The sequence below is a fragment of the Paramormyrops kingsleyae genome, chromosome 15 (assembly GCF_048594095.1).
Source record: "Paramormyrops kingsleyae isolate MSU_618 chromosome 15, PKINGS_0.4, whole genome shotgun sequence".
Taxonomy (NCBI): Eukaryota; Metazoa; Chordata; class Actinopteri; order Osteoglossiformes; family Mormyridae; genus Paramormyrops; species Paramormyrops kingsleyae.
In genome coordinates, this window is record NC_132811.1 from 8,477,696 (window position 1) to 8,490,165 (window position 12,470).

General features: G+C 40.4%; 1 protein-coding gene across 8 annotated transcripts in view; it reads right to left on the reverse strand.

The window, feature by feature from the left end:
• mcf2l2 (MCF.2 cell line derived transforming sequence-like 2) overlaps positions 1–12,470 on the reverse strand; it is a 62,243-nt gene that overhangs the window by 6,775 nt on the left and 42,998 nt on the right. For 4 of the 8 annotated variants that reach the window (XM_072699942.1, XM_072699941.1, XM_023844286.2 and 1 more), the window contains 9 exons: positions 11,522–11,647; positions 11,122–11,343; positions 10,568–10,660; positions 9,416–9,494; positions 8,598–8,667; positions 8,385–8,482; positions 2,512–2,607; positions 674–757; positions 59–130 (listed from right to left, as the gene is read on the reverse strand). In XM_072699942.1, the coding sequence (XP_072556043.1) occupies positions 59–130; positions 674–757; positions 2,512–2,607; positions 8,385–8,482; positions 8,598–8,667; positions 9,416–9,494; positions 10,568–10,660; positions 11,122–11,343; positions 11,522–11,647 (940 nt within the window). The remainder of the gene's footprint in view (positions 1–58; positions 131–673; positions 758–2,511; positions 2,608–8,384; positions 8,483–8,597; positions 8,668–9,415; positions 9,495–10,567; positions 10,661–11,121; positions 11,344–11,521; positions 11,648–12,470) is intronic. The other 4 variants (XM_072699946.1, XM_072699945.1, XM_072699943.1 and 1 more) reach the window with 3 other exon arrangements.

Sequence of the window (12,470 nt, forward strand, 5' to 3'; positions counted from 1 at the left end):
ACCATTAATCACAAAGACATGATCATGCAAACATGGCCATGAAGTACAGTATATATACCTTCATATCCCAGTGGTGTGGGATCACTCTTAATTTCATGTCTCTTGGATTTAAGGTTACCAGACAGTGAACCTGCATGAAGTAATGCATTCATGTAAAAGAGTAGGGAAAATTGAAGAATGGGTTATGTTAGGTTAGCGAACATTTTAATTGAAAATCCTTAAGAACACACTAGTAATTTGCCATTACTTCTTACAAGTTACTGAAATGTTTGACAGGATGAGAGAGTTCAAGGAAAACAATAAAGCATCTGAATAAAGTGATTCTCATTAAAATTCCAGCAACTGCACATGCAATTTGGCTGTGAATGTCATCGTGCATTCCAAATGTCAGCTCATCAAAATTCACAGCTCCTTCTTCAACTAAGGTATTTACTGTTAAATTCCATGGTCAATTTTTTTTTTCCGATTGTAGAAAGATTTTTTTTTTTTTCATCGTTTCCATTTAATGAATTTTTAAAAGGTGTTAAATGTGGTTTGCTTTGATGGAGAACAAATATAAAAAAAATTCACAAAACCTTTTTTTTTTCCTTCTAACAAACCATTTATGTCTTAGAAGCTAAAAAAAGAAAGTGTCTAAAAGAAGAAAGGGGTCGGGTTGCAGGCAATCAGGTACCTTTTGTGCGCCTAGTAGCAGAGGCACTGATAGAGGAAGCTAAAGAGAAGCGTCGTGTCACATCGACCTCTTTAACTTGAGGTTCTAAAGTAAAAGCAGGGTTAGGGTTAGTAATTAGTCAATGTTATACGTACATGAGAGGAGTTACAGTGGCACAAACACCCCCAGTCAAAGACATACATTCGTTCTGGCTAACACATCTTTTGAAGAAACTGACTTTTGATATTCGCAAGAGCTGGTAAAATTCACTTATCACATACCCAGTTGTCTTATTTTCCAAGCAAACCACAAGGAGCCATACCAGAGGAAGAGCTCTCTTGTCATCTCTTGCAGGAAACTGACAATGAGGGAGATGCTAACTTAACCAGTGGCACTGCTGATGGAGATGATGGAGATGCTAACTTAACCAGTGGCACTCCTGATGGAGATGCTAACTTAACCAGTGGCACTCCTGATGGAGATGATGGAGATGCTAACTTAACCAGTGGCACTGCTAGAAATTTTTCGTACGGGTGGCCAGATGGGGCCGCTGAGAATCTTGGGGTGACGCACCAAAACTGAAAGCCACAACTGAACTTCAGAAATTCTATTATGCTATCGTAGTATATAAACTAGTTGATAATTATGTCAATGCGGGAGTTAAGGAATCACATGCTAATATACTTTGGTTTCTTATTTTACAGTTAATTTATTTTACATGTAGTCATTTTGTAGTCACTTCAGGGGGGCACTGGGGGACCATCAATTTTATCAGAGTGGCCATGTCCGCTCCTACCCCCCCCCCCCCCCCCACCTTGATGGTGCCATTGAACTTAACCTTTCAGCCCACCAGCCACCGTGTAAAATAATACCAGGTGTGCTGCAGAACTTCAAAACTCTGAGAAATGGGCGTTTAATGGAAGCCCAAATTTAATGCACACCTGTAATGTAATTTTTTGAACATCCAGGCAACGAATTTTGATATTGATGAGATTTTTTTGATAAATACAGCCAGGACTTTGTGTATGCCTTTCAGTCCTCCATCACCTAGAAGTCAATAGACCCTCTATTACAAAGCATTTATTTATTAATCGTTCAACTGCAGCAGCCTTCTCAATGAATTGTTCAATTACTGGTAATAGTTGATCCATTGAACTCATGAGACGATTGCCAGAAGTATGTATTTCCCTTAACATTCATCACTCAATATGTTACAAAATTCAGCAAAAATATTAAATGTCCAATAGATATACACAATAGCTATGATTACATCTTGCTTTGTCTATTCTTTCTATGACCAAAGAATAACTTGTTAAACTCTTAAATCAACTGTCAATATCCCACATGAGTATGTTGCTCTACTTAGAACGAATGCAAGGACACCATGTCAGAAATTACAGTTTGAGAGCTTTCATAAAACACATAGTCAAGAAAACATCTGGATTGATGACATGGTACTGGAATGATGCATGGATGAGGTTTAGAAACGAAGATATCAGATGAGCTATCAATGGGCGAAACTCAACCGTGATAAAAGTGATGATTAACCACCAGGGTTCAAAGATGAGTGTCACTTCAGTAGATCACTGACAGCAATAGCGTTGTTCCCATTGTTTATATAATAGCCTTGACATATTCTTACACCGAAGCACGCTGAATCACAGTACATTTTTACTTTGGTCTGGTATTGTGCGTTCAAAGTCAGAGTTTGATGAGAGGTGGAAAATGCCCAGCGACACTCATTTTGAGACGGCTGGATGTCAGACGCAGCCAGGGAAGAGACGGAATGAGATGCGGCCATGACAATGAAGATGACGATGTCATCACCAGTCACAAGGAGAGGGCCAGCTAGGTTTTACCTTGGGGCAGAGACCTGCGGTTGGACAGACCCTGCAATGTGAACCGTTTTTTAGCCAGTGCGGCCCGCTCTGCGTTATGGCTGCTAGTAGCATCAGCTAAGGAGGGAAAGGGGGAGGTAGAGGGAAAAGGAGAGGTAGAGGAAAAGGGAGAGGTAGAGGAAAAGGCAGGAAGAGGGTTAAGCCAGCAAGCCAGAGGTTCTCCAAGGGCCACCTCCAAATCCAAGCCTGGAAGTACTCACATGCTTCTTTGTTATATATACATACATATACACAATCAACAGAACTGGAAAGTTATTAGTTTATTAATTATTAATAGTCAATTATTAGATACTTAAAGGTAATTGGTGTTTAAGTTATCAGACATCTCACACCACCCTGTGCTTTCTTAGGTGTAGACAGCATCTTAAATGCAGATGGGAGGCATGAAATCACGCATGTCCTTTCAGGCTTGGTTTCAGGAAAAGCATGCATCAGTTCGGCCTCCTGTGTGCTGTGAGCGAGGCGCCCTCATCAGGATAGCAAGAGCAGTGCGGATGATTTCTTATAAAGGAGGCAGAAGGGACAGTAAGGTGAGCCAGAGCTACCAGTCAGGTGCATGTGATGATACCTGAGAAACACTCGAGACTTCATTCATCCTCCCACAAGCAGTAAGAATTCACAGAACACCATCACGCTCCCATACCTCCCCCTGCTGGCAGCTTTGTATATTACTTCCTACAGGACTTGGTTTCTTTTTTAAAATATTCGTTTTGATCTTTTTGTAACTGAATGTTGACAATTCTTTATCTCTATACTTCACAAATATAAATACTGTCTGTAACTCTTTAAACATGTTTGCTACAGTTTGTACGGTACTATGCAGTAACTCAATATTCCTCATCCCATTTCCCACATGCAATTAATGTCAAAAGTAATAAGCATAATTATAACGAAATCTCACATCATTAACAGAAATTCAAGCTACGTTCCATTTATATAATATTGTAAAGATGTGTTGTGCCTGGAGCATTTCTGAACGACACCTACTGTATCCCAGCTAAACATCTCAAGGTATGTTAGACACTGTTCTCACTGTGCCGTGTGACGTCTGCATGTTCATCCTGTTTGCATATCGATACCTGTGACCCAAAGACACGGTGCCAGGTGAATGTCTTCATCTGTAAGGCCCTTCGTCAGTGACTGTGTGACTGCAACATGCCGATGTCCTGCTTTCAGCCTAATGGTTCCCACATGACTGTGATCAAGTGGATAAGAACTTATTGATTATACCTGGAATCCATCGGACATATTCTGTTTCCTGACAGATAAGCCTGTTGATGAATTTCGACCAAGGTGATGCAACACGCGTCAGAAGTTCTATTTCCTTTCCCGACCTCGCAGACGGATAGCTTCTTCGGGTGTTCTTTAATAAATAGATATGTCGTTTTGGTCATCTGGGCTGGGGAATGTGTGTTGGTGGCAAAGGTTCAGACAGACTCTCTGAACATAGCTTATAACAGTTGCCGAAAATATGTAGAACAGGTGGCTGGGGGAGACTCGGTGGGCTAGGAGGGGAACCATCTTTTGAGGTCAGCGTTATGGGTCTTGACCTCATTATCAAAACCTCGAACTCAGTGCGCTCTAGTTGGGCTTTTGGTTCTTTACCATGTTTGTACTAGTTACCATAAAGAAGCGTATTTAAGATGGCAAAGAACAAAACGGGCAGCATCTCTGGGGCTTATGTGTACAACACGTGGAACAAAAGCTCTGGACAATCAAAGAAGAGTTTACCTCATTGACAGGAGAAACTGTTTGCGAAAGGTGAACATATTTGCCTTAATATGTTGCCAATGGGACTTTAGTACTTTACACAGCCATATAAGGTCTCTAAGGACACTTTCTGAAGATTTTTTATTTCAGTTTGTACACAGAACACCATACAGGGGCAAAGGGGCATAGTACCCTGACAGATTCAGGGGGCCCAGCACTTCATAGGGGCCCTTGAAGCTGTAAAATTATACATAAAATTTGGGCAGGGGGGTCAATGGCGGCATATTGCCAGTGGGCCGAGAATTTTCAGCTACACCCCTGACATCACGTGAAGTTATTACCTAAATGAAAGCATCAATTAAGCATATCGGAGGCGCATGAAAATATGTTTGTGTGTCAAGTACTAACCTTTCCCCCTTTCCTGTTAAAGTGTTCCAATCACTGTATTATTCTCCATGAAAATGGAAATAAAAGAATGAATATATTTAATACTGTCACAGAAAATAAAATGATATCTTAGCTAAATGCCTCCGAGCAGTCACTCTCCTGTATTGCAAATGGGGCAACTGTCAAAAAAACTTAAATTATTGCCACTGGTAACTTTAAGATTACGTGACAGATTTTCTTCACAACAAAAAGCGACTTTTGTTTTTTTTTTTTTTTTAACCAGTAGTGCAACAATTAATTTCTATTTCACAAAGTAACTCCAAAGAGGTTACAGATCTGAATTAATTGTTTTAATTGTCAGTGATAAAAGATATGCTATTACCAGCAAAACAATTTAGAACATTCCATTAACCCTATTTGATAAGGATCTCTTATTAGTAATGCTGGAAGGCTACAGCATTTGTTTTGCTTTCATGAGGGTCAAAAGCCTCTCACTAATTGTAAGTCTGGACCTGGTAAAACAGTCAGTACCCCCTGCAAAGTATAATGCATACAGACCATCTGTCGCAACCTTCATAATTCAGCATCTTTATAATTCAGTAAGTTACATAGGCAGTCTGAAATTGACATTTGAGATTATTGTTACTCTGATTTACTCAAGGAAATAAAAAAAAATTCTCATCATATATTCTCATCCCCAAAAATATCCCCTCTTAATAAACTTAGAAATGATCAACTAAACTCCAGATGACTCAAGTGGCTAGTTATCCTTCACCAGTGTGCAGGTATAATGCTTATGATTAGTTTGGAATAAACAAATACGATGCAGTCTCAACAGTAGGCAATGAGAAACTTTCATGAGATCCCTGTCATACTGATGTGGAAGGAAACAGATCACTTGATGAGTACATGTTCATTTCAACCGCTCACAATATTTTTATAACACTTGGACCATCATTAAAAAGGATCAGGCATCTCGAATCAACATGACCTTGTTAAGATCAGGTCCTCCCACTAAACAGAGTGTGAAACCATGTGTAAAGTAGTCTGAGAGACCACCAATGAAGCTACAGGCATATTTTTTGTTCAAACATGTACATTTCAGCATGAAATAAAATCACAGGTGTTATTTGGGAGGAACTAGGTCTAGCAAATGTGCCATATTGATATCAAAATTCATGCAATATACAGCTGGGTTGAGATTACGCTTTAATTTTTCATATGGTTAAACCATCCACACATTATACTACGACACATGGCAAGTTATTTAGTGATACAGTTCTGGTATTATGTCCAGCCAAGAAGAGGGGATAAGATTCAACAGATTGAGATAATCAGTAAGTTTTGATAAAAGAATCAGAACTTAGGCAGCTATGCAATTTTTATGATTGTTCCTTTTCAAGATCATCTAGTATGTGTTAAAAAAATCAGTGTAAAGTTTACCGCCACTGCTTTTGGAAGAGCTCTATAGGCATCATAACCATACTCATCCTTTCTGTCAGACACACTCATAGACAGTGTGGCACATTTGTGAGAAATTTAACAAAATAAGTGAGGTGAATAGTGAAGACGAACTGGTCACTAAAAGACATTAGCCTTCAGCTATATGAAAATGTTTTGGATTTCAAGAGCGAGGCTTGTGTAAACTATGCAAAAAAAATGATACAATGTGTACTCTTGATCAGTATGAAAAAAGAGATCTTGTGATATGTTGAAACAAGGATTTCTTGGCCTCACCGCAAAATATTATGCAATCATAACTCAAACACGGGCATTTCTAAAAGAACACCAACCCTATTGTAGGCAGGGTGGGCATGGCATTATTTAATGAGAGCATTCCTTTCGTGGGGGCACTGGAGCACCTGAAGAAAGCGCTAGAAGGGAACGTAGGTGACAGTTTCTTAAACCCTTCTGACCTCTGTCAGAGAACTGAAATTGGAGAAGGTGTTTACCTTTCAGCACAATAATGACTCAAAGCAGAAAAACAACAGTGAAGATGATAAAGGACAAAAAAGGTAAACTGAGTGCAGTGGCCCAGGCAGAGGCCTGCCTTCAATCTGAAACCAGTGAAGTCACTGGAAAAGGGTGGCAAAACAACAGATCCTCTGAAATTTGACTGAGCTGCAGCCATTTAACATTTTACAAATGTTGGCGCTTTACCAGCTCAGAACGACTAAGGCACTAAGTGAAACAGAATATGCTTCTACCAAGTAATTGTACACTGTTAGCATTCTCTGGCGTCCTGTCTAGGGTGCACCTTGCTTCATGCCCTATGCCAATATTTCCCAGTCCCGTTCCTCAGGGATTCTTAGACAGTCCATGTTTCTGCTGCCTTGCAGCTCCCAGTAGGACTCTCTGGCAAGGAGCTGGGATGGAGCAAAAATGAAGAACGTCTGAAGGTCCCTAAGAACCGGGCTGGGAACCACTGCCCTATGCTACCTGGAATAGGCTCCGGGTTCCCTTGTGACTCTGCCCAGGATAACCAGTTAGAAGACAGATGGACATTAGCACTGTACATGCTGTGTATGGCCTACCTGTCATGTATGGCCTAGTTACAATTTATTCATTTTGGAAAATTATAGTTTGCTCATACTGGAAGTTTCAGAGTGGAAAAATGAAAGGCGTCTGCCAAGGACATCCACCTATTTGCCAGGAAAATGCTCGGCAACACTTTACTTGAGGGGGCACAAGGAACTTAGTTACTCAGTTACTACTCAAATGCAAATCATGAACTAACATAGTAACTGTATGACATACATGAACCATTATGATTGATTAATGATCAACGAACATGTGATCAGTACATGATGAACACATAGTTTCTGGTTAATTAATACATTAAGTAAGAGTGTACTACTACAGTATTTGTGCCCCCTCAAGTATAGTGTTACCAAAAGCTCTGGTTATAACTTTATAATCTGTAACATCAATATGCTACCAACAAATGAACAAAATGACAACTATCTACTGTAAACCACTTCACTTCCATGAACAATTTCATCTTTCTGCTGTATTAAATTTGGGGGGGTCGTGCGGTTGCTCTTTCATGTATATTTGGTTTCAGAGAGAACCAGGTGACACCCCCAGTTTTGCAGGAGAGCCCAGTATTGTACACAGTTTGCACCCAATCTGTTTAACCAATCCTCGGGAATGCACATAACAATTACAAGTGACGGGAAATCAGTCAATTGCTCTTGTATTTGTATTCAGGGAAAGTAACTCAATGACTGAAAAGTCAGAATGTGATCATAATTAAAGCGCATTTGCCGTAGCGACGTTGTTATGTAGTCTGAATGTCTCACCGCTGAACAAAAGATCTCTGGCAAAGCTTGCATGAGCAACTCCCTGTCAACTGTGTGTCTGCGAGCCATACAGTACGTGACAGCTGATTATGAAGGTCTTGCCACGCTGGCCAAGGTGCAGCCTGATCTAAGTCAGGTTTCCCCAGGCAGTGCTATCCTGTTCATTAATTAACACCTGTCACATCTTCTGTAAAACCATGGTCATTATCAAGCCCTCTGCAAGGTAAGTGGCTCAGAGGGCATTGTGCCCCGAATGGTACAGGTCAGTAATGTCCTAGGGAAATATGAACCAGCAAATCAGGATATTTAACCCTGGGTTTGAGTCGTGAGTCTGGAAACCACATGGTAGACATTGATATCAACTGAGCGATAACGGCACGTCCATCCTGTGATAAACAGTAAGCAACATTTGGGGCAGATTTGAGGATATCTTACCTCGCTTCTGTCTCATTGTAGGAGGGGGATTGCTACTTCTGAATCCTGTCTCCGGGCTGGAGGAATCGGACTGCTTGAGGGCAGCTTTTCTCATGTTTCTGAGGAATGGACAACCAGCAAAATGCCGTTATCGCCGCCTACATCTCTGCACATTCGCCGTTCAATCACTGCATATAATGAAAAGGTCTGGCAGAGAGGGGGAAAACGGCGTACCGCGTGCCGGGCGTCATTGCGGAAGCCGGGTGCACATTCTCCGTGATCCTCTGATGCAGCTGACTGGCCTCTAACAAGAGAAGAGAAAATGTTATTGGAGCAAGAAAATAAGTTTGAGGATGATGACTTTCACTTCAGACCTAGTCTCAGTATGGGAATTCTGCCTAAAACGAGTGGTGGTTTTGTTATGGAAATAGCTGTGAGGCAATGAAGCATAAAGAAACAGGGAAGCAATTTGTTGGCTTGTTTAAAACTATATGGATAGAAATTTAAATATATATACTACCAGTCAAAATGTTTTGCACACACTAAGATTTTCTACATTTGCATGTTACAACATTTACTAAAACTACACTTTTTTTACATATAAATAACACTTTTGGGCAGTGAGAGAGGCCGTATATTGTATTGCTGAATGCCTAAATAAAAATGATTCATGGCTGATTCTTTTTCGCAATGATTCTGTTGAAAAAAGTGATAGTGTACAACCAATGATTGAGGTTGCAAGAAAGAAACCCATGGAAGGGGAGACAACATGCTCAAGACCCTTCTGATGGGTGAAAATCTACTGTTGAGATTAAAATGTTTCTTAATCTAATCTAGGATGCAGTTTGTTGTAAGATCAAGGTGGGAATTTAACCACAATTGAAACCATCGGCACCACAACCATGCAGAAATGATGGATGGAATATTGTGTAAACTCCGAGTTGGCTTGCTCAGATAGACAACACTACTGCTGACATCAGATTTTTAAAATGAAATGTGGCTCTTTAATAATGATGAGGAGTAGATAGCAAAATGAATTAAGAATGAAGCACCTCGGCATGCCTCAAGCTGTCCTGTCAGAACCTTCCTGATCTCGGACACCCACATGTTTTTCACGTCTACGGAGGATGCCTGGGAAGAGACACACAGCTGTGACTTCTTCTCCATTATATAAGAGGCACAGCTGCTCTGTGCTGCTGCTTCCCATGGGCTAACAGCGCCCCACAATGGCCAGATGTAATAGTACCAGATGCTATTAAAGTGGCAAACAATCACAGAAATGGTGAATCGTAGCAATGAAATCCCAATAGACAATTAGACAGCAAAAAACATGAAATATGGTGATGCAGTTTCAAGGCATAAATTGCCTCATCCTTCCCAAAATTAAAACAACAACAACAACAATAATAATATTTCAGCTTATTATTCTTCAGGCTAGGGATGGGCAACTGGGGGCCTGTGGGCTGCATCCAGGATCGGGAGAAACGTGAAACACTAGGCGTGAGTCGACTATCCAGCTGAAATGACAATTCAGCGTGAATGTGTTCTTTCTTAAGTCGACTGCCATCCAAAAGTTACTGACAAATATCTTTATCTGTCTTCACCGCTTCTATTTTCTCTTGTGCATTGCATTATGTGCGCTTTAAAATCGCTTGGCTAGACGTAAGCTTGGGCGGTATTATGGTAGTATAATTAGATCGCTCCCAAGGCTACCTAGTTGTGTACTTCGCGTAGTTCACGTTGCACTTACTCTTCCTCCCTTGTATACATTTTACATTATACTGCGGTACACAGTATTTTGGCGGTATTCTCAAACAATATGTCGATTTCTTTTTAAGATACAGACCTATGTGTGCCTACATATTTGACTGATTTTATGCTGATTTAAGATGTTCTGCAGCCTAGCTACAGAAAGATTCAGTGTTAAATATATTACATCACAAAATAAATACAATTAAAAATGGTTGCAGTACAATTTTTTATTGCTTGCATGTGCTGGCCAAATATCGAAGTGGCTCATCTTTCAACCAATTTGACTAGGCCCCCGCTCAACCAATCTGACTGGCCCCATCATAGCTGTTAATAAATTTTATCGAGTGAAGACTATAGTTGCCCATCCCTGCTTTAGGCCCTTGAGTCTCGTGCGGTACGATCAGCTATGATTACACCTGAAATTCTCTTCCCTCTGGCAGCAGATGTCATACCTGGATTATGTAGACCTCCTCCCTGCCATTGTACCACACCTCAAACTTTTTGATGTCACCTTTGACATTTTCAGTGATTCCAACGGCACTCATCTGGAACGAAACGCAGAATCGAAGCCACACCAATGCAGAGATGCCACAGTGAATTATGTTGTCATACAATTATGTTTCATATGTGTTAAATTAATTGAATACCGAGAATATCCTCCGAGTACACTTTTTTACTTTTGTTTTGAAAACTAGATACATGCAGTGCAGTGTTAAGTTTAGGCCCCGTAGAAGATGGGGGGTGGGGGTAACAATCCCAAGGGCCCCTGACTGATAGGGGCCCTAAAAAATTTGAAGCATAGTTCAGTTGGTCTGGGTTGGCAGCCCATTATGGTTTGCTTAACTCACCAGGCTTTATGGTATGCCAAAATTTCTACTGGCACCCCCATTTAAAGTGATTTAAAGGCACAGTCATTGTTTGTTTTTTTTTATATAAAAATTAGAATAATCATAGGTGCTCTTCTCCAGATATGCAGCAGTAAAACGTGGTTATAAGCTGGCTTTACCTTGAGCGAGTGCTTAAAGCCATATGAGGGAGATTTCTCATGGCTTTCTGAGGTCTCCTCCCGCTTCTTGCAGAAAAGCAGCATCTTGTTGTAGAGGAACAGGTGCCGCTGCATGGGTTTGAAGCGGGCCAGGTCCTTCACCTTGCTGTGACCCTTTTTGTGGTCCGTCCACACGTTGAAAGAGCCCTGCATCAGCAGCTTGCCCAGATCATAGAGGTTCCCCTGGGATCAAAGGCCACATTTTACTTAAATATTTAAACATTCAACTGAACCAATACCCAAAAGGAAAACAGGAAAATGTCAACACAGAAAACCCCATGACAAATGTCAAAACGAATGCTTTCTTGACACGACTCCTGCCTCCCCACCTTCAGTGTGTGACCTTGTCACCAGTGCGCACCTCAAAACCTGTGATGGCGATCTGGTGCATGGAATCGTTGACCGACTTAACGATGTCGAGCATCGTTGCCAGGGCCTCCTCCAGCTCCGCTGTGCCTGCTGAGTTTTTACTGCACTTGAGCATTTCCTGATCGAGGCAGCAGAGAACAGATGAACTCAAGCTTTACTCACATTATGTGCACACAGCAAAATCCCCTTTTCCAGCTTGTGTGATTTGTGCATGATCTTTCATGTAGAACACATGCCATATATACAGTAAATTACCAGAAAAACTGCTGACCTTATACACAAATACACACACACACACACGCATAGTCTTAGGCAGCTAAAGAAATGTATGTTAAAATGATTTCAAGCTGGTGTAAAACCATGCTATTATGGCTGTCAAAATGTGTTAGCTTAGCCATTTCAAAACTTCTGCTAAAATCACCACAGTGTTTGCAGCAGCCATCCAGCGCACCCATGTAGTTTTTGACTCGACCACTAGCACACCTCGTATAGCTAGTCAATTTCTCATTGAATTTTTTAACTAATGAAATGTATTAATTATTAATTAATTAAGCTAGTGGTGAAATATGTGTGTGTGTATATAACTTTTTACATTTTTATTACATTTCAATATGTTCTTTGACTAATTGCACGTTATTTTTTTACTGAAGGAAATTTCAGTATATATTTCTGCATTATAAAACACCGTGACAGTTATGACAGTTTATGTTATACATTAGCTTTTGAGCTGTAAAAGCAAATTTAGACATAAGTTAACCAAACAATCCATTACTCAGCTTCCTATAGTCAAATTACTGCAGTCACATTATTATAGTCAAATTCAGATTATAGGATTTGTAGGATGTGTATTAGTAATTTTTTTTATAATGAACACATTCAGTACACTCATATTTGATTGCAAACCATCTAAAATCTCTTATAGCATGTTCTTTTTAAAGTAA